The sequence below is a fragment of the Austrofundulus limnaeus genome, unplaced genomic scaffold, assembly GCF_001266775.1.
Source record: "Austrofundulus limnaeus strain Quisiro unplaced genomic scaffold, Austrofundulus_limnaeus-1.0 Scaffold2, whole genome shotgun sequence".
Classification (NCBI taxonomy): Eukaryota; Metazoa; Chordata; class Actinopteri; order Cyprinodontiformes; family Rivulidae; genus Austrofundulus; species Austrofundulus limnaeus.
Window position 1 is genome coordinate 1,029,664 of NW_013952404.1, and position 20,421 is coordinate 1,050,084.

The 20,421-nt window shown below is 38.5% G+C and overlaps 2 protein-coding genes across 2 annotated transcripts; one reads left to right on the forward strand and one right to left on the reverse strand.

The window, feature by feature from the left end:
- Positions 1–2,457: 2,457 nt before the first annotated feature.
- On the reverse strand, positions 2,458–17,385 carry wdr43 (WD repeat domain 43). The gene is made up of 18 exons (XM_014009895.1): positions 17,132–17,385; positions 15,588–15,722; positions 15,321–15,442; positions 14,367–14,487; positions 14,075–14,193; positions 12,427–12,529; positions 12,177–12,241; positions 11,558–11,717; positions 10,215–10,301; positions 9,951–10,082; positions 9,694–9,843; positions 9,396–9,482; positions 9,230–9,261; positions 9,056–9,119; positions 7,689–7,802; positions 5,519–5,588; positions 3,318–3,376; positions 2,458–3,203 (listed from the first exon to the last, which is right to left on the reverse strand). Exons 1-18 carry the CDS (start codon positions 17,336–17,338, stop codon positions 3,084–3,086), a joined length of 1,947 nt encoding a protein of 648 aa, XP_013865349.1. The 5' UTR covers positions 17,339–17,385; the 3' UTR covers positions 2,458–3,083.
- Positions 17,386–17,786: 401 nt separating this feature from the next.
- Positions 17,787–19,105, forward strand: LOC106518562 (tRNA (adenine(58)-N(1))-methyltransferase, mitochondrial; the record flags this gene model as incomplete). Its single annotated transcript, XM_014009904.1, is given in 3 exon segments — positions 17,787–18,045; positions 18,138–18,931; positions 19,003–19,105. Coding segments are annotated over 2 exon segments (859 nt in total), but the record flags the coding sequence as incomplete, so codon positions are not given.
- Positions 19,106–20,421: the final 1,316 nt, after the last annotated feature.

The window sequence follows — 20,421 nt, forward strand, 5'->3', positions numbered from 1 at the left end:
AGTTACTGCCAGCCAAAAGCACAGAGACCAAATGTCCAGCAATTAAAGTCATTATGTAAATAAACCAAGTATTACAAAGATCTGTTAGCTTTGAAATAGTTTATTTTGCTGCATTTAATCATGAATACAACAGACAGAACCCTATGTAATAAAAGTAGTGATGATAATAATATCAAAACCAAAAAATAACACATTCTGCCTCCTATTTAACACAAATATTATTTTTACATCTCCAATTGTTTTTTCACTTTCATAGGTTTATCTTCAACTGCTTGTAATTTGAACTGTCTTGAGTGTGCGCAGAAATGTTTTTTTTTTTACCAGCTTCTAGCCAAGATTCTGATTCTGTAGATACCAAACATGCCTATGACTAATTAAAAGCATTTATAGTAATTAAAGTAGGAAACGGGGGGTTTCGGTTTAAGAGATGAATGAACCAATTGGTGGGCCGAACGTTGGTCACTCTGGCCCACGGGCCACCAGCTGAATAGCCCTGCCCCTATATAGGCCTACCTGACATGTTTCAATGTTATGCTTACAGGTTTGTCTGAAGAGACATTAAGTGTTTAATAACAAAAGAAAACTTCGAGACTTTATTAAAAATAGACACAGTGAGTTTTATTTGAAACACAAAATAGGCCTTGGTTGTGTAGCTTTTTTTCATTTCAAAGCTAGAAAGCTGCTTCAGTCTTTATTTATTTTATTTTTTACCTATTCATCCACCTCACTTCCTCCTGGCTCTGCATTGACACCTGACTTTCATTACTCCTCAAGATGGAAAATTTCTTTTCACTTTTTGCACTTTTACTAAATTTTATCAGATACAACGCAACAGAATTTTATTACAGCCAGATTGATTTCTTTCTCTCACTGTCAGTTAAATGACGTGGCATTACATGTCTACCATGCAACTGAGGATTCAACCATTTAACAGAGTGGTAAAAAGAAAGTGACCAAAATATTTTAGATGTATGGCTCAGTTAACTTCAACTTGTTTGCCTTGTTAGTGCCGTTTATTAAATCTGGATTGAACCAAGTCAATAAGCAGCAGACATTGTTTTGAGACCCAATTTTACATACTTGTCATCKGTTGTAATATTGAAAGATTTGATGAAGTGGTTAACAATATGAGCTTTTGTGACTTGACAAATGCAATTACCCAAAATTCAATCTGGCATGAAGTCAACTTTTCWCTTCTTTTGAAGAAGATGGATGATTTGAGCTTCATCAAACCCATGACAGGACTGCACTTTCCCCGAAGGATTTGTTTATGGGCCTGATATGTTTGGTATGCAGGCCGACCTCCTGCAGAGAAGAACAAAAACCACCAGGCGAGCACATGATGGATTGTCCTCCTTCAGCGTTCAAAACAACTAAGACAAGAGAAGCACTTTGAGACACGATTCACACGTCCTACCTGTCTTGTTGGCCTAAATCATAAAGTGATGCTGCAGCACAGAACCCGACTCCCCCACACCAACCCAGCCAACTTCAAACATCATAAATTCACTCCATCTTCCAAATTAAACTCTGTTACTTTATCTGAGCACTTAAAGGATAGTGTGGACACAGAGAAATCTAAAGACATGGAAGGGTGATAGAAAACCAGAGCACACACAAAAAAAAAATACATTTAAAACACTGTGACCACAAATGAACCTGTAGGTATGAGAGGCCCTTTAGGCCATAATTCAAACTTGCTCTCACATGTACTATCAAACCCTCTCATACATACTATCAAACTCTCACATGGACTAAAGGGCCTCTCATAAGTAGGACATGTCAAAACCCTTCTAACACTCACATCTAAAATGTACCAAAATATGAAACGTTATGCAAAAGATAATGGCAGAATGCAATAATCTCTGTCTAATATTTAAAGCACAATGGAACAWATTAAATGTTACTAAGAAATTGTACCTTTTCCTGGGATGGGGGTGTGAGAAAGGTCATTTTGAATTTGATGACAGAACCATCTCAAATACGTTTTGACACAGGCTCCAAATTGTGCCAAAAAACTTTTATACTGAAGGTTTTCAAATGTGACCTACATCTCAGTGTTTTGCACAGGTCTTTTTCACTGTATTGTGAAAGAAAAAATGAACCTTGTCTGACCCCTTGTATAATATTTTTAAAGTTGTGGTACACACACACACACACACACACTGTATTGTGAAAGAAAAAATGAACCTTGTCTGACCCCTTGTATAATATTTTTAAAGTTGTGGTACACACACACACAGAACAAAACTAATTTAACCAATTTTATTCAGCTACTTTTACTTCTTGGAAAATCATTTTTCAGAAGCAGGCATTAAAAAAAACTGCTCATTATGAAAGATTAWATTTCAAACTAATGGGTGAGAATGAGTTTGTCTTGGTTACTGACTGACTCACCTGAAAAGTTTTCAAGCGTCATTACTCAATGACAAATTAAAAAAACAATAAAAACATTCATGAGACTTCACAGGAATTTTTTTTAATTCCAAATTTTTCTGTAGAGGGAAGAGCTCATACAAACACTTCACTGTACATACAGATTTACATGATGTGGGAAGATCTCTGGTCTTCAGTAAAACAAACATCCAGGGTTCGAGTCTCCATCCCAACTCCACACCAGTACCGAGTCTGCATCCACTGCTCCCGATGGCCCACAGAGTTTAACCAGAATAAACCAATCAGTCACTAACATGAAGCTGGACAAACAATCTGCTACAAGTCTATGTAATTACACCATGACACAAAATTTGGAATGCAGAAAACGTGTGGCCAAACAGAACAAATAAGATGTTGGACTGTTTTTTTTTTTTATTACACAGACTGGTCAGGATGTGGAACTGGAATGCATGTTGGACTAAAAGACCGAAAACTTGCACAGATTTTATTTTTGCAGGATGTTGCTCAGATGAGAAGACCACGTTTGATATCTTGAGGCAGGAGCCTCACCAAGCTTTGCTTCAAATGTGTCCCTTGACTTGACTTGTAAAAGCTGATAATAAAATCAAAAGTCTGAAAATAAAATGAAAGTATATATAACTCTTTCAAGGTCCATTTTTTTATGTATAACTGACATCGCCTTGTTCTCATTCTTCTTCACTCTCATTTTCATGTTCCATGTCTTCGTCTCCATTTGCTTTGGGTTCCGTTCTGTCTGGATCCCCATCTTCGTCTTTATCCTCCATCTCCTCCTCCTCCTCCCAATGCTGAAAAAGACAAAGTAAAAACAGCTTGGTGTGAATCTCAGAAACAAAAGAGAAAAAGCAGTTTCTCATTTCCTTTTATAAAATTCTCTTATTAACAGTTTCAGTTAAACTTACATCAGACTCATCATCAGGAAGAGCTTCATCACCAGAGGCCTCATCTTCGTCAGATGATTCTGCAAAGGGCAAACAAAGGAAAATGAATCCCTCAGCGGCTAAATGGTTTTCATTTCATTTGTTCAAAAACAAGTCCTCTCTCAATAGAAGAAAACAGAAAAAAAGCTCTACTTCTGTTCACATTTTATACAGATGCAGAGAGAAATTTGCATTTCAATACAGCAGAGCCATTTGGTTATGAAAACACTGACTGTGCAGAGCAGGGAGTGGAGGCAACAGAGTGATTTGATGAGCATGTCTCATTTCTGCTACCAGCACACTGACCGACCAGTCTGAGACAGAATTTACTAAAACAGATGTCTGTTCACGTCATGACAAACATAAAAAGAAAATATAACAAGGATAACAGAAAGCTTTAACTGTAGCTTTTTCTGCCCCAAAACGTTAACGCAGTGCAGAAAAAAAAATCGGGGTCAAACTGAGCCTGSTATTATTACTGCAAAACTGTACAAAGATTTCAAACATTGCATGACAAAAACAAAAACTACAAGCAGYAAAACATGTAAGACTAATTTACAGCTTCCTCCACAGTGTTTCCATGTASGACTGAAGACGGAGTCAACTATTTATTGCTGATTCAGTCAAAATTTCAGCGGCAGCTTTTATTCCTGAGAAGCTTTTAAAAACTTGTCGCTGTCGTTTTAGTGGAAAATAAGTTTTGGAAACAGATGGAGGGATATCAAAAACATCTAAACATTTAAATGCAGGTRAGATAGGAGCAGTAACTTCCTCTCACGTTTCAAGATGTAAAATTAGAGCAAAAAAACCAAAAAACAATTCAAATGGTTTTTAATAGTCAGTGACCGGTTCATGTGTAAATGTTTGTTGATTTTCTAAAGCACACAGTTAGGAGGAGAAAATTGTCTGAATGGTTTTGGTTTTTGAGGGTATTTTCTGTAGGGAAAAAGTGGTCTTAAAGGCACCTGCTGAGCACTCGGCATGCTCAACACCCACTTTGACAAATGGCTGTTACCAAAAGTGGACAAGCTGTTCTAAAAGTCTTTCTGTTGACGTTTGATGGATTTTTGCCCAGTCTTCCAGTAAAAAGCTTCTTGCTCTCTGAGATTCCTGTGCTGAACCAAAAAAAAAAAAAAAAAAACGGCCATTTTTAGGGTGTGTGTGCAGATGTTTAGATGGAGTTCAAGGGAGCTAAACATTCAGCCTAATCCTGTGTCGCACCTAACTTTCAAACTCTGCCTAATTTTAAATAAAACTGTTTCATCCATAAACCTTTGCGCATTGTTTAAAGCCACTCACCTCAGTTCAGGGTGAATTACAAATATAAACTCTCACAGTAACTTTACTATAACTTTTTACGGTGCAAACTGTCAAATTGTGATTTGCCAACTAGTCAGACAAGCTTGAAGCTTCCTGTCAGATTTCCACACTGAACTTACAGTAAACCCACAGCAGCAGCATCCACTAAAGATTCACACAAAAAGAAAAGAAAAAGTACTTCCTCTTCCTGCTCATCAGCTTCTTTCATTGACGTTTTTTTTTTTGTTCGATGCTGCCTCACATCCTGGCCCGCTGGCAGTCGTATTGGAACTCAAGACGCAGGTTAATTATTTCACGAAAGCCAATTTTCTTTATGGTTCAATAAAGTGTTTCATACAGTACGGTAATGAGAAATGAGAGGGAACAGAACAGAGCTTTGTTGCGCCGCTCAGAGGGTAGGATCGGAACTCTGCTGGTCAGGTTGCCAGGCAACAGGAGCCGTGTTTGCGTGTGGCGCATCACCAAGAGCGACTGCGTGATGGGCGAGACGGTCTTCGTAAAACTTAATTCAGCGCGTCATCAAAAGACCAGCCGACTAGAGGTCGACGGGAAGATGACGACCTCAAGTCAGAATGATGAGAAAACACTGGTCAGATCTTTAAAACTGATGCAGAGCAGCAGATTCTGAGTCTGAAACAAGATTCTTGTTTTGTTTCCATCAGACACCCACTTTACTCCCTCTGCTCACTGACTGAACTGCACCGCTGACCGGGGCTGTGATGCTGACAACATGAAAACTTTATGTGTAAGGAACTGTGCCGGCAGCAGGAAGGAACGTGTTAAAAGAAAAAATAAATAAAAACATGTTGGGAAACAGACTGGGTTGAGATTACAGGGACTTGAGAGGAAACACCAACACTTACCCTCTTCATACACCAGTTTAGCTGTGTGGTCAACATCAGAGAGCACGTTGCTGCTGTCACTTGTCGCCACCTAGTGGAAGAATCAAAGATTGTCACAATAAAACATGGTTCAACACAWTAATTCTTCTGATTTTAACTTAAACTAATTAAAGCCTGGCTCATATGGAAAGCTTTAAAATYTGTCAGCTGATTTTCAGAAATGAAGAGACCTCACATGCGACAATAATTTATAAAAATCAGATATAACAGGTTTGGTCCTACAGTGTGTGGTGTACAGCTACATGACAAAAGACAACACATCAACACTCAGATGTCAGACAGGAAATCTCGCGAGACCTCTCGAGATCAAACGTGAATTCTGAGTAAATAAACATGGCAGAAGAGGAAGMAGYAGTGGTGGCAGTTTGTGGATTATTTTTAACAGAGGAAAAAACAAAAAGAYGTTTCTGATGTCCACTGGATTTTCTGATGCACCAGTGCAGTTGTTGCAATTCTCCTCCGTGCTGCTTTCTGATTGGCCACACGTCMCATTCAACGGGCTGCAAGCTYGTTGGTCCTCAGGTGAACACCACACGTTGGGATATCAGGACAAGACAATCATGTTCAATGTTCCTGATTTGAGGTCAGAGGTCCTAACATCCTCCTCACTCTGAAGCCTACTTCACATTCCCTCTGAACTGTCAAAAAAGTTTCCACTGATCAGTGTTGTGTTGGGTGAAGAGTCCGCAAAGGAAAAACTTTTTTTGTTAACGGTGGAGAACATCAGCTGCATGCTCACGTTCAATAGGATCAAACTAGCWGCTCTTCCAGAAGAAGGAAGAGCAGCTCGGCGCCGTGTTGCTCCTCGTGAACAAACACACCCACAACGTTTTAACCAATCACACGATCTGAGCCGTAAGATCCGCWTCTCAGTTCTGACTTAGGGCAACGTACATGACGGCTGTCACTGGGGGATAGCATCAGGAGAGCAGATGGAAGTTACGCAATTTTTTGTCACTCAGCAGGGGGACAAGATGTGCGACTTGAAGTACAAACCAGCCTTAACATTGTCAGAAAAGGGAAATTGGGCAAAAAAATCTGCTGTATGAACCTGGCATAAGTGAAGCTCCATATCAATACAGGGTTCCCACACAAGGTAAACATCAAAGTCAAGGACTTTCAAGGACAAGTGTAATTTTTGGCTGTTTTCACAAACTTTCCAGGGCCTTGAAATCTTTCAAATTCACAAACWTTCAAGGATTTTAAGGACCTGTGGGAACCCTGTCAATAAGATAACGTTAAAATTRTAAAGCTAGATAAAAATGCTGTCGTACATTGTTAAAATTAAAAGTTCTAATGAAATAAAGTATTGAGTATTTCAGATTCAGATATGTAATTCTGTGTAGTAGTAAGGCAAAAACACGCACAGAGCTTCTAATGTCACTTTTATAAAGCACTGTTTTGTTTACAAGCATGACTCACTTCTAAATGAAAAAAGTTGTGGTTAAAAAAAAAGTATAATAAATTTGCATAGAAAAACTCTTGCAGTTTATATAAACAGATTTGAAAATACAAAGAACAGAAAAAGGTTACATTATGGTTACAAAATGGGAAGGAGTTGGGAGAGATAACATCAGAACTACAGTGAATATTTTTATAGCCAGTGCAGCTCTGGATGTGCTACAGCAGGTACACATCCTCCTTATTACTAATCCAGATTGAAGAACAGCTAAAACCAGTTGTTCACAACAAAAAAAAAACAGCTCAGGAAAACCCTGGAGCAGGACAGCATTTCAGACATATAATGCTCCACATCCACACTCCCAAAGTCTCAGGAATAATCCCACATCCACTGAGCTGGCACAACTGAGAAGAGTTGAGGATTTGATGCCAGCATCAAACAGGTCAGACATCAAGAAAACACAAGGTTTAAATTTTTTCACGAATGATCAGTGTCGAGTGGAAATACTAAAACCCTGAATACTTAGAGGACTATTTATTTAGATTTAAATATCTCCAAATGCCATCTGAGCCCACAGAGGTGGCTTCAGTGCTTGTTTTTAGAGTTCCAAGTGCACATTAGGAGTGCAAACAGAGGGTATGTAAGCACTTCCTGACATCCATCTAACCCTTCACCACTGAGAGGATGCACTCATTTAGATACTTAGAAGGTAWTGATGATGCCACCTGCCTGTGTCATTATGAGATGGAGTTTCCCGTGCAGCTTTGTCAGTTTGTGGAACATCTTCACCCGGCTCTCGATCATGTGATAAAGGACTCCCAGCTGGGTAACCAGGTCAGGCAGCTGGTAAACAGATGGAAGGTGAAAACACAAACAAGACAACACGATCAACAGACTTCCASCATGACAAAACACAATATCTGACTTAACGGTAATATTACAGAATGGATAAAATGACACTGTGTGGTAGAAGGATGCAATCAAAGCATTTAATTAAGTATAATAGAACAGTTTTCAGTAGGGATGGGGCCGATCCAATTCAGTACTGGGCTCTGATACAAACATAATCTACGGCTCAGAATTTTCCGATCCAACGTGGGGAGATTTTGCCATTTCTGTGCTTTAATTTCTGCTGAAATGACTCAAGGAGTGATACCTGGCCAGCTGCAAACCATGGAATGGATTTCCTAAACCAAGACAATGAGTGAGGGAGTGAGTAATGAGATTTGTAACATTTAGCGTATTTGGATTTTATAATTAGGGTGTAGTTTCATGTGTTTAGCATTTAGTCAGTTTTAGTGTTTAGTGTTTGGATCAAACAATGAGGCGATTTTTTTTTTAATGTGAAAAAACTGCACCTGTTTATGGTGAATGATGGTTTATTTTTGTTAACATATTTAACATATTACTTTTTATATGCTTTACAAGTTATATAAAATTAACAAGGGTAATATTAAATAACTATTAACAATAACAATAATAATAATGCTGATGATATTAATTTGGCGATTCAGGTATCAGATTTGAAGTGAAAAAACGTGGATGTGTGGATGCCGATCCATACCTACTTTTCAGTAGGGATGCCCCTATCCAGATTTTTTGGCTTCCGATACAATCCGATTTTTTTAATGATTAGTCTTTCCGATACCGATCCAGGTTGGTAGTATTAAAGCGAGCCCTGCTGTTCCCACCATGAGAAACCTCCAGTTTGCAGATTTTGCAAGATGCAGTTTCAGCATCGTTGTTTTCCATTGAAAAGTGTTCCCACACTGTGGACATGGTTGCATACTCATGTGCGTCTTGACTTCTTAATGGCAGTTGTAAAGCATGATGTGAAAACTGGATCGGCCYGATCAGATGACTAAATCCGATTCTAGCCGATTTTCAAAAAATGGCCATATCAGCCACCGATACTGATACYGAGTATCTGATCAGGACATCCTTARTTTTCAGTTCTGAAGGAGAACAGATCCAACAGTGAATTACAAACCATGCACAATTTAGATGAAGCAGAGTCCCAGGTGYCAGATGTTAAAGCTCTTGAGGGCTTTACATCCTGAGTGCAGGCAGAGAGTGACAGAGGCTGATGAACTCACCGATGCCAGGTATGATGTGTGGTGCATGAGGATGGCCTTCAGCCACTTCAACATTTGAAATGCTCTGCAGGAAAGAACAAATGTACATCATGTCAAACAAAGCTTTGTTTTTGTGCTAAAGATTAAAAAAACTAAAGTGAACTTTAGCAAATTAAACCTTTAGCTCAAACTTACGCAACAGGATGCCCTTGGAGCCTCTTTGTGAGCTATGAATGAGATAAAAGGATTAAGAGCTTCAGCTAAAAGCATCATAAGTTGCTGTAAAGAAGCAACAAAAAATGTGCATTTTAGTGCATCTTTAAAGAAATATCTGATTTCTTTAAGTTTGTGTGAAACTTACCTCTTCGACTAATGGCAAAACAGAAGGGAGAGGCAATCGAGCAACCGTCGTTTTTATTAAAATTTCTTTACGAGTTTGTAAAACTTTCTGCAGAAGAAAACAAACAGTATGTATTAAATTCTAATAATTACATCATTAAAGACAAACATTGATGCATCCGTTCAATTTCTAAAACTCTTAAAACCTGCACTGAGAGTAGAACTAAAACCYGAAAACTTTCCAATAATACACAGGTTAATGCAAAATAAGCAAGTTTTTCAGTTGCAGAGCTTAAACTCCAGGGAGAAAAGGTCTTTACATTTAGGATTTCTGCGTCGTTACTCTCCAGACCCTGCACCAGCAGAACTGCAAAGTTGTCCGTCTGTAATGAGGCCTCTACTTTAGCAGCTTCTTTCTGACTGGAAACAGAAGTCAAATCCATTTCACCAAGTCGCTCGGCTATGGACATCTGCAGAGAGAAAATTAAACCAAGTGGGAATTTTTTCCTCACTGAAAACCAAAAGAGAAGAAGAAATAGTAATAAATAATAGATTGTCATCTATAGCCAAGATCTACCTCTTTGGTGTTTGTATCTTTTTTCCTCTTTTCCACTCCTTTTCCTTGTGAGCCACTCTTCACTGGAGCTTGGTGCCCAGGAAGTCCTGGAACCAAAACTTTGCTGTTGGCACCGATGATTGGAGTTTTCACCTGGAGGYGATAATCCCAAGAGAAGTTTCATTTTTGTCAGGTTCTGCACGTGGATTATCAAACTGCCTAAACTATTTTGCAATGAGCATCAGTCTTAGTGACTTGTAGTTAAGAAAAATGGAGCCTTGATACCTTGGAGACTGTGGTTTCCATCGAGACGGACAAGCTGGTCTTTATGTCTCGGGTCAAGCAAACGTGTCTCTCTGCTGTGTTGACTTCCTATGAAAGCCAGGAAAGAAGGTAAATCAGTAAATCTGATGTTAAAGACAAGATTTCTATGGAAAATACAAATAAATTTGTAAATGTTTAAATACTACATCATTTCTGTTCAGTTCTTAGAAAATAAATCACTTAAAATCATTGCAAAATGTAGTTTAAAGTCTGTTTCAAAACGTCAAAAAGAAAAAAATTGTATAGGTCTTCTGAACGGGTTCTTCTCTAATGAAACGTTTTGTCTCTTCTCCAAGAGACTTCTTCAGTCTTTTAAGCACTGCCTCCATGTGACTGATACTCACATCACATGGCTATCGTTGACACCTAATTAACACCTATTGTTAACGGGGTGGAGTGATACTGCCAATAGCAGCACTGTAGGAGGGGGACAACTGAAAACGGAGGCCTCCACCTCTGTTTAATGATGGACGGTCTTTCTTCACAAAAATGGCTTCTTTTACTCCTCTCTCAAACCAACGTTCCTCTCTATCAAGAATGAGAACATCCTCATCTCTGAAAGAGTGACCGCTGACCTGTAAATGAGTGAAAACTGCAGAGTTCTGGCCATTAGAATTAGCTCGTCTGTGTTGGGACATTCTTTTGAACAGTGGCTGCTTTGTTTCCCCGATGTATAACTGGTYGCAGTCCTCCTGGAACTTAACAGCATATACAACATTGTTCTGTTTGTGCCGGGGCACCGGATCTTTGGGGTGAACCAGCCTTTGCCGTAATGTGTTTTGGGGTTTGAAAGCCACTGGGACATCATGTTTAGAAAATAAACGTCTCAGTTTCTCCGAAACACCCGCAACATACGGAATATCGACTGGTTTGGGTCTGGGTTTGGGGTCTTCATTTTCACCTGAAGGTTGCATGGAGTCCTGTCTGTGTTTMCTGTCTGCTTTCAGGAAAGCCCAGTCAGGATAACCACACTGCTCCAGGGCCTGTTGTGTGTGTGATTTCTCTTTCTCCCTGGCTCCTGGGTTTGTAGGGACACTGTCTGCTCTGTGGTACAGAGTCCTGATCACTCCTAACTTGTGTTCCAGTGGGTGGTGGGAGTCAAAACGCAAATATGAGAAGAAGTCTCTTGGAGGAGAGACGAAACGTTTCATTAGAGAAGAACCCGTCCAGAAGACCTATACAATTTTTTTCTTTTTGATTTTTTTACTTGGATTACTGAGATGCATCAGGACTGTTTCAAAACGTGTTTTAAAGGGTACAAACACACCCTAATGCAAGCAAAACAAGTTATTGTGTCTACTCACCACTCTCTCCATCACCGGCTGTAGATGGTTGCCATAAGCGAGCATCACAGAGCGAGTTTCGGCTTCGAGCGCAGCTGCCAGCAGTGGGATCGGCATCGGGGACTCCTTTGTGTTGGACATCTGCACCGTACACGAGGGTGACAAGGGCTTCTTACACGGCCTGCATTGATATAAGTTTCTATCAGTTACTACTCATATTTTCATTGACAATTTGGATTTGCTCTGATTCAAACAGGTTTACTGCATGTGTATTATTAGATTATTATTTCCCAGTTATTGTTTAATTTACACCTAATAGATACAGGCTGTATGCTTTAAAAGAAGTTCTCATGTTTAAAATGTAACCAATTTACTACAGAAATAAACGATACAATGAAGACAGGCCGAGGACGTTATGAGTGAAAGCCTTTTTTAAAGTTGTGAAATTAATAAACAACATCCTGGAAAATATTCACTGCAGTTCAAAAGAACTTTACGATATTTAACTTGTGAACATTCAGAATTTTAATAAATTGTACAAACCAAAAAATGAAAACATCTGTTTTTTTTATTTATTTTTTATTTGTACGGGAAAATCTCTGAAGTAAAGGATGTTGTACTGAGTAGTTCAGGGCCATACCCGTTTAAAAAGTGCTCAAACAGATGTAACTGTCCATCTTTACACACCACCGCCAGCCTCACCGCCTGTGAAGAAACAAACATTCCCAAATATAAAACACATCATTTAATAACAGCGTCATCGTACTGAATGGAGTCACATTTTAACAAACAGCAAGTCTTTCAACTTGAAGTCAGCTCAGATTGAAGTTGATTTCTAACACAAACAATCAAATTAACATCAGAAGAGAATATTAAGCCACTGTTCTGACCTCTTCCTTGCTGCTGGATGTGACCAGGTCGATGTGTTGTGGCTCATCTGTCAGCGTGAAGGAAACTACAGAGTTTTTGTCCTTTCCATCCTCTCGAACTTGCCTACAGTAAGAACTGTGTTTTAGTAACAGGAACATGCAGCGCAACAATGTACTTTAAACAACTAAGCCAAAATTAAAGCATTCCAAGAAAAATGCATTTCCCTGAAATTTACTGAAACTTTATCCACATATGGCACACTTTAAGCCTGGCCTGTCCTAATAACAAATTTTGGGGATGATGTTTTGTCTCAGAAATTATGGAACGGTTCCTAAGCTTAAAGAAGTTTATGAAATTTACAAACGTAAAAAAAAAAGTTATTAACCGACCTGGACTGTGTGGTTAAAACACACAACAGCTGGTGAAGCTGCAACATCACTACGCACCTCTATCCAAGATGTATTTTAACAATAATACATAAACATAATAAAAATATAATTTTATATATAATACAAACAGTTTTAAACAGTTAATGTGCAAGTCACTCAAAATATCAGTTTCTGCCCATCATGAGGGCTTGTTAACATGCCTTGTTGCAGCTTTGCAAGTTCAAAATAAACTAAACAATAACTTTGGTTAACGGGACATTCGGGTTAAAAAAAAAAAGAAGAAAATAATCAATCCCATCTAAAATCTTGTTGGATCTGGCAATCCAAAATGTTATGAGGCTTCAGCACCATCAAACAATGGGAGAAGATAAACTAAGATGAATTATTGCTATAATTCAGGGAGTTACTATGATGGCACTTAATGCTTTAGCGAGCGTTAGCATAACTGATTGCATCCGCTTCATACTCATAGTTTTCTAGGTTAGGTTACTATTACTAACCAAAAGTTAGGTTACTATTACTAACCAAAGGTTAGGTTACTATTACTAACCAAAGGTTAGGTTACTATTACTAACCAAAGGTTAGGTTACTATTACTAACCAAAGGTTAGGTTACTAGGTGGCTACAGCACGAAGTGGTCAGTCACTGAAATAAGTTTGATGAGGCATCAACAAGCTAACTGTCTGAAACTAACAACATGTTATTGATAATCATATAATCACTGCTGCTGTGCTGCCACAGAATGGTTGGCACTTCACTTTCTTTGGATGATTTACAGTAAAATGTAGCCAACTCTGGAAAGTTTAAGTCTTTTTTCTTCTCTTGATGCAATCGTCCATCTGTTCCGCCATTATTATTGATCTCTGATGTGCTCACTGCAGCCTTCTTTTTCTTCTCCTGTAGTTTGCAGGCTATTATGAGCTTCTTCTTAAGTAAACAATGCAACCACAGACAATAGAAGTGATTCTGCCTCCAGCAGTTCATGCATTGTAGTGCAGTTACAAATGAACAAATGTGGGTAAACAGTGCAATGTTAAAATATTAAAATGCCACGTCGACTAATTTTTTAATCAGTTATGTCGACTAATCGTAGCAGCCTTACTACAGTGGTTAACCACGCGTCTGGCAAATTCCAGATGTGAGAGCTCACTCCTCCCTACACTAAGGAGTAGAAAAGAGGGAGGCACGAAGAAAACGAAAAACCAGGCAAATGAAAATTTACCATGCGATTAATTGATTTATTGCTTATCGTTACAAGCCTCCGGCTGCAGCCACTCACCAMACACTGAGGAGTCGATCGTGTGCAGCTCCAGAGAGGAAATAGAGGCCATTGCTGTCAGGAGGTCGCGTGGTGGCAAAGCAGAGGGTCGTCACAGCTGTTGAATGGCCTGTGAATTTCTGGAAAGAGAAAAGTAACACCTCACAGTCAGTTCTGACCAAAAACCTTYAATACACATTTGGCTGTTTATGTTAAAACTGCATCGCAGCACAGACCCTATAAGAAAAACTTGTATAAAATTCAAGACGTCTGCATAAAAATAAAATAAAAAATCAGCTGACACAACACTCACCCTGTAAACCTCCTTGGTATCCAAGTCCCACATCTTGATTATTTTTCCAGCTGAAAGCAGCAGTTTACCATCAGGACTCACACACACACTGGTCACTGCTGCACGATCCGCTTTCCATTTACTGCAGACAATAAAAACACAGTGATCACATTAAAGGCATACGTGATGCTGTGAGAGCACTCAAAAAGCTCCTTTCACAGGATCATATTGTTTCTTGCAGCAATCAGAGAAGACCATGTACTGTATTCTATCAAAGCATAATGATATAAATAGAGCCTGAAACTKTGGAGATACATTTTGCCACTCAACATTTTAAGGACAACAAATAGGTTTTATTTAACTTCAAGTAAAGGAGTCATRGTGACATTAATGTCCAGAATTTTAGCTGCTGACAGTGCAATAATAAAGCCCCTGAGTGTTGTTCAAACAATAAAGTAACAGCTTTGAYGTTTTAGATGCTCCTGAAAGTTGCTTTTACTGCRCCGGGAGAAGCTTATAAAACAGTTTTAACAGTAAACGGCTTCAGTACTCTGTACCATCAATAAYGCTTTAAATGATGACCTGTACAGTAAAACAGTGTCATCAGAGACCACTAAAACTTCAGCAAAACATGTTAATCAGATTRAGATAAGAATACGTCACATATCTTAAATGAATTAATTTTCACCTTGGATACGACCTTTGCAGATGTTAATGTGATCAGAAAGTGWTTATATTGCAATATCATTGGCAGACTGTTTTAACTGAGTTAATATTGAAATATTGTGGCACATGTAAGCAAAACTCTCTGCTACAAMACAAAGTAAAATCTCTCAAAACAGGAAGGAAACTGTTGCAAATCTAACTTCAGGCTCCACTCTAAAAGTAAATACACACATTGTTTGATTTTAATAGTCTTGTTTAATTTCCTTCAGTTGAACTTGCCTATAATTTGATAAATAACTAGTTACTAACCTCCGTGTTTTGCCTGTCTGCAGGTCCCACTCYACAATGTTTGTATCATCTGAGCCGCTGTATAATAAGCTGTCTTCAGGATGCCAGTGGACACAATTCACTCCTCCACTATGACCCCCATCCTGTTGAACACAAAACAATGTTAATAAAACTATAAAGCTCGTTTTTAAATGGGAAACTGGTGAATTTAACCTGAATTGCTTTTATTTTAAAGTTATTATATAGTAGAACTGATGTAGTCTAAAGTGAGCAGAGACCCGAACTCACCAGGGTACAGTGTAGAGCTCCTTTCACTGTACTGTAGATGAGGACAGTACCAGCTGCTGTGCCCATCGCCAACAGGTCCGCCTTTCCCTCCACCTGYGCTGCCTCTGATTTCCTCTTCTTCCTCTGAGGCCCCTCCTGCAAAACACAGTTGTGACGTTAAAGCAGCAGGAAAACATGGACAGCTGCTTGCCTGTAGGTTTTCAAATTTTTAACGCAGTTCTTTGCTTCTAACTCTACCCCCAGGAGTGTCAGAGAATAAAAGTGATGCATGGACTGTTTCAAAGACAATGACAACTCTGTAAACCACTGAGAAGTAAAAAACAATAATAAAAATAAAATAATAAAATAACTGCAAATTGTCATCTTGGGGTAATGAAAGTAGCCCCACAAAAAACAGCAGACACATAAATCTATGTAACAAATTAAACTTTACACAACAGGTAAAACATAATGGTCTTCACATTTTTAACTTCTTCCACATAAAAAAATGCCAAAAACTTGCAACTGCAAATACCTGTGAACTACACAAACATGCCCAATTAATAACAGCACAAACAAACCCAAACAAATACTTTCCCCCTATTTACTCATTTTATCTTAAGTGATTTCAGGTGTTCATCTTTGTTTTTTRTGACACTCAATTTAGTCCTGAACCTAACTTTGGGAACCAATGGCCTCGAAGATTAGTATTTTCCCTAAAAGAATACAGCTGTTTAATTGGATCTCTGCATGTATAAAAACGATCTTGTTTTAAAAATTACTAACGTTTAAGTAATTTTGAATGCAATAATCCCGGATTTATTTTAAATTTCACAATAGCTGATTTATCACAATCATCATGTTTCAAGACGTTTTTGTATTTTCAATTCTTTTCAGAAACTTGACATTTACAGTAGCTTTTTCTTCATGATCCATATTATACCGATTATTTTCTACAAAATGTATTCCATCAAGGCCAGTGAAAGATTAATTAGCTAATGAATAATTACACAAAAATCTTTACATAAATAGTTATCTTATCAGTTTGATTACGTGAATCTAGTAATAAATATTAGGTTTGTTCAGCCGGCAAACAACTTTAATGCCACGTTTTAGAATTTACAATAGTTTTAATAACATAACTTACCAAGTCTCAGACTGATCACCAAGGTAGACCTCGGAGAGTCACCACACATTTAATAGCTTCTGATGCCAAGAGAAATACCAGCTACACACAAAATAACGACTTAAAACAACATGAATCGACGAATTGTTTCAATTTACTCCATTGTGTCCAGTTTTAGGTACGCCGCCGTGGAACAGAAAACTCGGTCACTGCGTGATTTCTTTATCACATGTGGGTCCAACATGTGCGTCTCGCTAATGTGGACAAACTACTGTATCGAGACCAAATGAAGAGTGCCTAATGACACAAAACAGAGTCGTTTAACTTCGTGACGTATTTATCGCGAACAAAGCGTCTTTAACTTTTTATAAAACTGCGCCCCTGAATAAAAAACACGCGTGGTTTGCTCAGGCCTCGTTAGCTGCTTGCTAACACGTACCTTCGCTGTTCGGCATGGTCCCCAGGATATACACGTACAGGTGGCACTCAGATGAGCTGAAGGCACATATTCTTGATGAAGTGTTTTACTGTCCGTGTTCCAGATGCGGAGTCTGCCATCCTGGGCGCACACAGCTAAGTACTGTCGTGATTTGGGAGAAAAAACGCAGGGGAGCTGCAGCGAAGAAATGCCATCGTCAGCCGCCATTTCTGTAGCGCTGCTTGCGTCTGCTACGTACGCACGTGCGGCCCTCTGTGCAGTTGGGACATGCGCATTCGAGCGTCAGGCGCACAGCCCTCCCATTGGTTGCCAGACAAGTAGAATCCTGAAGGCCTGCAGTTTCCTTTTTGACTTAGGTTTAAAAATATATATTTAAAAAGAGTATGCTAAAAACCGAGCATTATTATTATTATTATTATTATTATTATTATTATTATTATTAGTAGTAGTAGTAGTAGTAGTAGTAGTAGTAGTAGTAGTAGTAGTAGTAGTAGTAGTTCTGAAATGCAAGAATAAAGTTTTCTTATATTTTGAATTAAAGCAAACACACATTTACTTACAAATATGTTCAAAGCCTGAAATATCCTGAGAAAACATTTCAAGGTCAACACATGTTAATCAATAATTAATTAACTGTCTTTTTAAGATACTTTAAATAGAATTTGGACCGTTCTGGTTAAATAAGGCACGAATGCAAATAAAAAGAATTCACTGATATTTGTTCAAGAAGATGTAAGAAATACGTTTTGTGGGGTGATGTCGCCATCTGCAGACAGAATTAACTTACTACACCAGTCGCTTGTTTATGACGTAATTCACATGTGCTTGTTAATGATGCGTTCCGAAAAGGACCTCCGTATATTTATTGGCTGCAACAAACACCACAGAACGAACGAAATATTAGTTATAAGAGTGTAAGTTGAATAAAATTAATGTTTAATGATTTTTTTGACTAAACTATTATTTGTAAGCTAATAATGTTTGTGTTTATGTTTGTCCCCCTCAGTTTCTAGATACATCAGATTGAACAGTTTATTGTAAGTCATGTTTGTGCATGTGCCCTTCAGGTTTTTGTTTATTGAAAGATTAGTGGCAGTTTGCACATGTAAACAAATCCATAACAGAAACAGGGATATTCTTGTAAAACTGAGTGAAAGGAGTTCCCTTGCAAGAACKTTTTGCACATCTTCTGTGAGGTCTAACGACAATGAGGACAGTGATTCTTCABGCCTGAGCACCAGTTTGACATCCAGACAGGGTCTGCTGTCCAGGAGAAGCCGACCCCTGTCTCCACTGGAGAGGATCAGCAGCCTGCTGCCTAAGGATGCTCTGAGTCCAGAGGAGATGCAGCTGAGAGAGGAGAAGCTGCAGGAACCAAATGAAGAGGCAGCTGTCCAGATATCAGACTCAGACTGTTTACAACAGGAAAATGGACCTGGCAGAGTCACTAAAGAGGAACATCTAGACCTCCACCATGCAGCAGAGGAGACACCAGCTTCATCACTTTTGGAGGAAAAGCAGGTGATGTCCTCTCTTCCGGGGGAGACCATGCTGAGTTTTGGGGAGCTGCTCGTCGCTGAGTACCGAAAGAAAAATCAGATGGATTTCAAGATGTTTCAGCTTCAGAAGAGTTTCCATCTGCATAGCAGCCGGGGGATCATCCTGCACGATGATCTAGTCGGGCAGCCTGCAAACTGTTTCCGAAAGACAAACAAGGGTTTTCCCATCTTCATCCGTCGGGCCAGCCTGGAGGACTATGTGCTACACATGAAGAGAGGACCTGCAATCACATTCCCCAAGGTGAAGTGTGTGAAGATCTCAAAGACTCAACAGTTTTAGCATAAATGTTGATGAGTGACTTCTGTTGTCAGGATGCAGCCACCATGCTGATGATGATGGATGTGATGGAGGGGGACTGTGTGCTGGAGTCCGGCTCTGGGTCGGGAGGCATGTCTCTGTTTCTGTCCAGAGCAGGTAAACTCTAATCCCTCCATCTGTCTCACTTTGTCTTTTGTCATGACTGAACTAAAAGCTTAGTTTCATTCCAAAATGGATAAAACTCCAATATCTTTTACAAATACTGAGTTTAAGTGTGTTGYGGTAGTAGCCAAGTGTCATGGTATATAGTAATGAAGTACCTTTACTTTGTTACAGTAAGCAATTTGCAGATTGACTTTAAAATAAAATGTGTACATTGCTTTACATTTTTACCAAAGTCATTTTTTGTTGAGATATTTTCACTTTTACCTAGTTATTTTTTTCCAAGTACTTTACACACCTCTGTCCTTAATGTACTTTGCAAAGTCTTTGTTTAAAAATTTGGCATGTAATGTGTGAATGAAGATGGAATTTATTAGCTGAAGAAATGCTACTTTGATTAAATATTTAACCCACTTTTGTATCCAGTAACAGAATTTTAAAAGCTGGCAATAAAAAGCTGAACGATGCTCATCATACAGGTTGGTTTCCAACTATAAAGCTAAAAATTTCAGCTAAGCTCTCGCATCAAATGTTTTGTAAATGATTCTACAGCCACACCAAGTTTTAGAACAATGTCTGTAAAATTGACTTAATTATAGCTATTTTGGTGTTTTATTAAAGGTTGATGCGCTGTGGCAGCCATCTTGAATTACATTTCCATCAGAAGTTAATCAAATGTAGATGAACATTCAACGTTTCCTGAAAATTCCTATAAAATCGGTACAAGGGTAAGGTATTTTGCTAACAAAGTTCTCTGTAATAATCATGTTTTAAACAAAAACTTTGCCTCAAGTTCAGGATCAGCACCAGCTACTAACACACCAAATTTTACCTAAATATTTGTAAAATTAACTTAGTTATACTAGTTTTGCTAAGATTACTTTGCGGTTTTAGTGGCCACATTAATGTATATTACTGGATTGGGCGTGGCTAGCGCATTGCTAGCTACTTGACGTGCACATACTGGAGCTCTGTTATGCATTGAGGAGCCTCACCAAAATGAATGAAGATCAATGGACTGTGAGGTGTCTTCCTGATGAAAAACTCATATAAGTTCCTTATTTCTTGCTCGATTTTTACAAACTGGTTCAAAATAAAGCTGAGGAAGTTGTGAATTTTAAAGTTTTGGAAATTTAAAATAGATAACTAATTTAAATGACTAAACCAGTGGCTTAAACTAAGTATTTTGCATTTCACAAGTGTTTTTCCATACAAATCCATGATTTCTGACCAGTTTGATATTCATACATATATTTATTAATCAGAAGTGAGTCTTAGACATTTAAAATAATATATATGTACAGTGTATA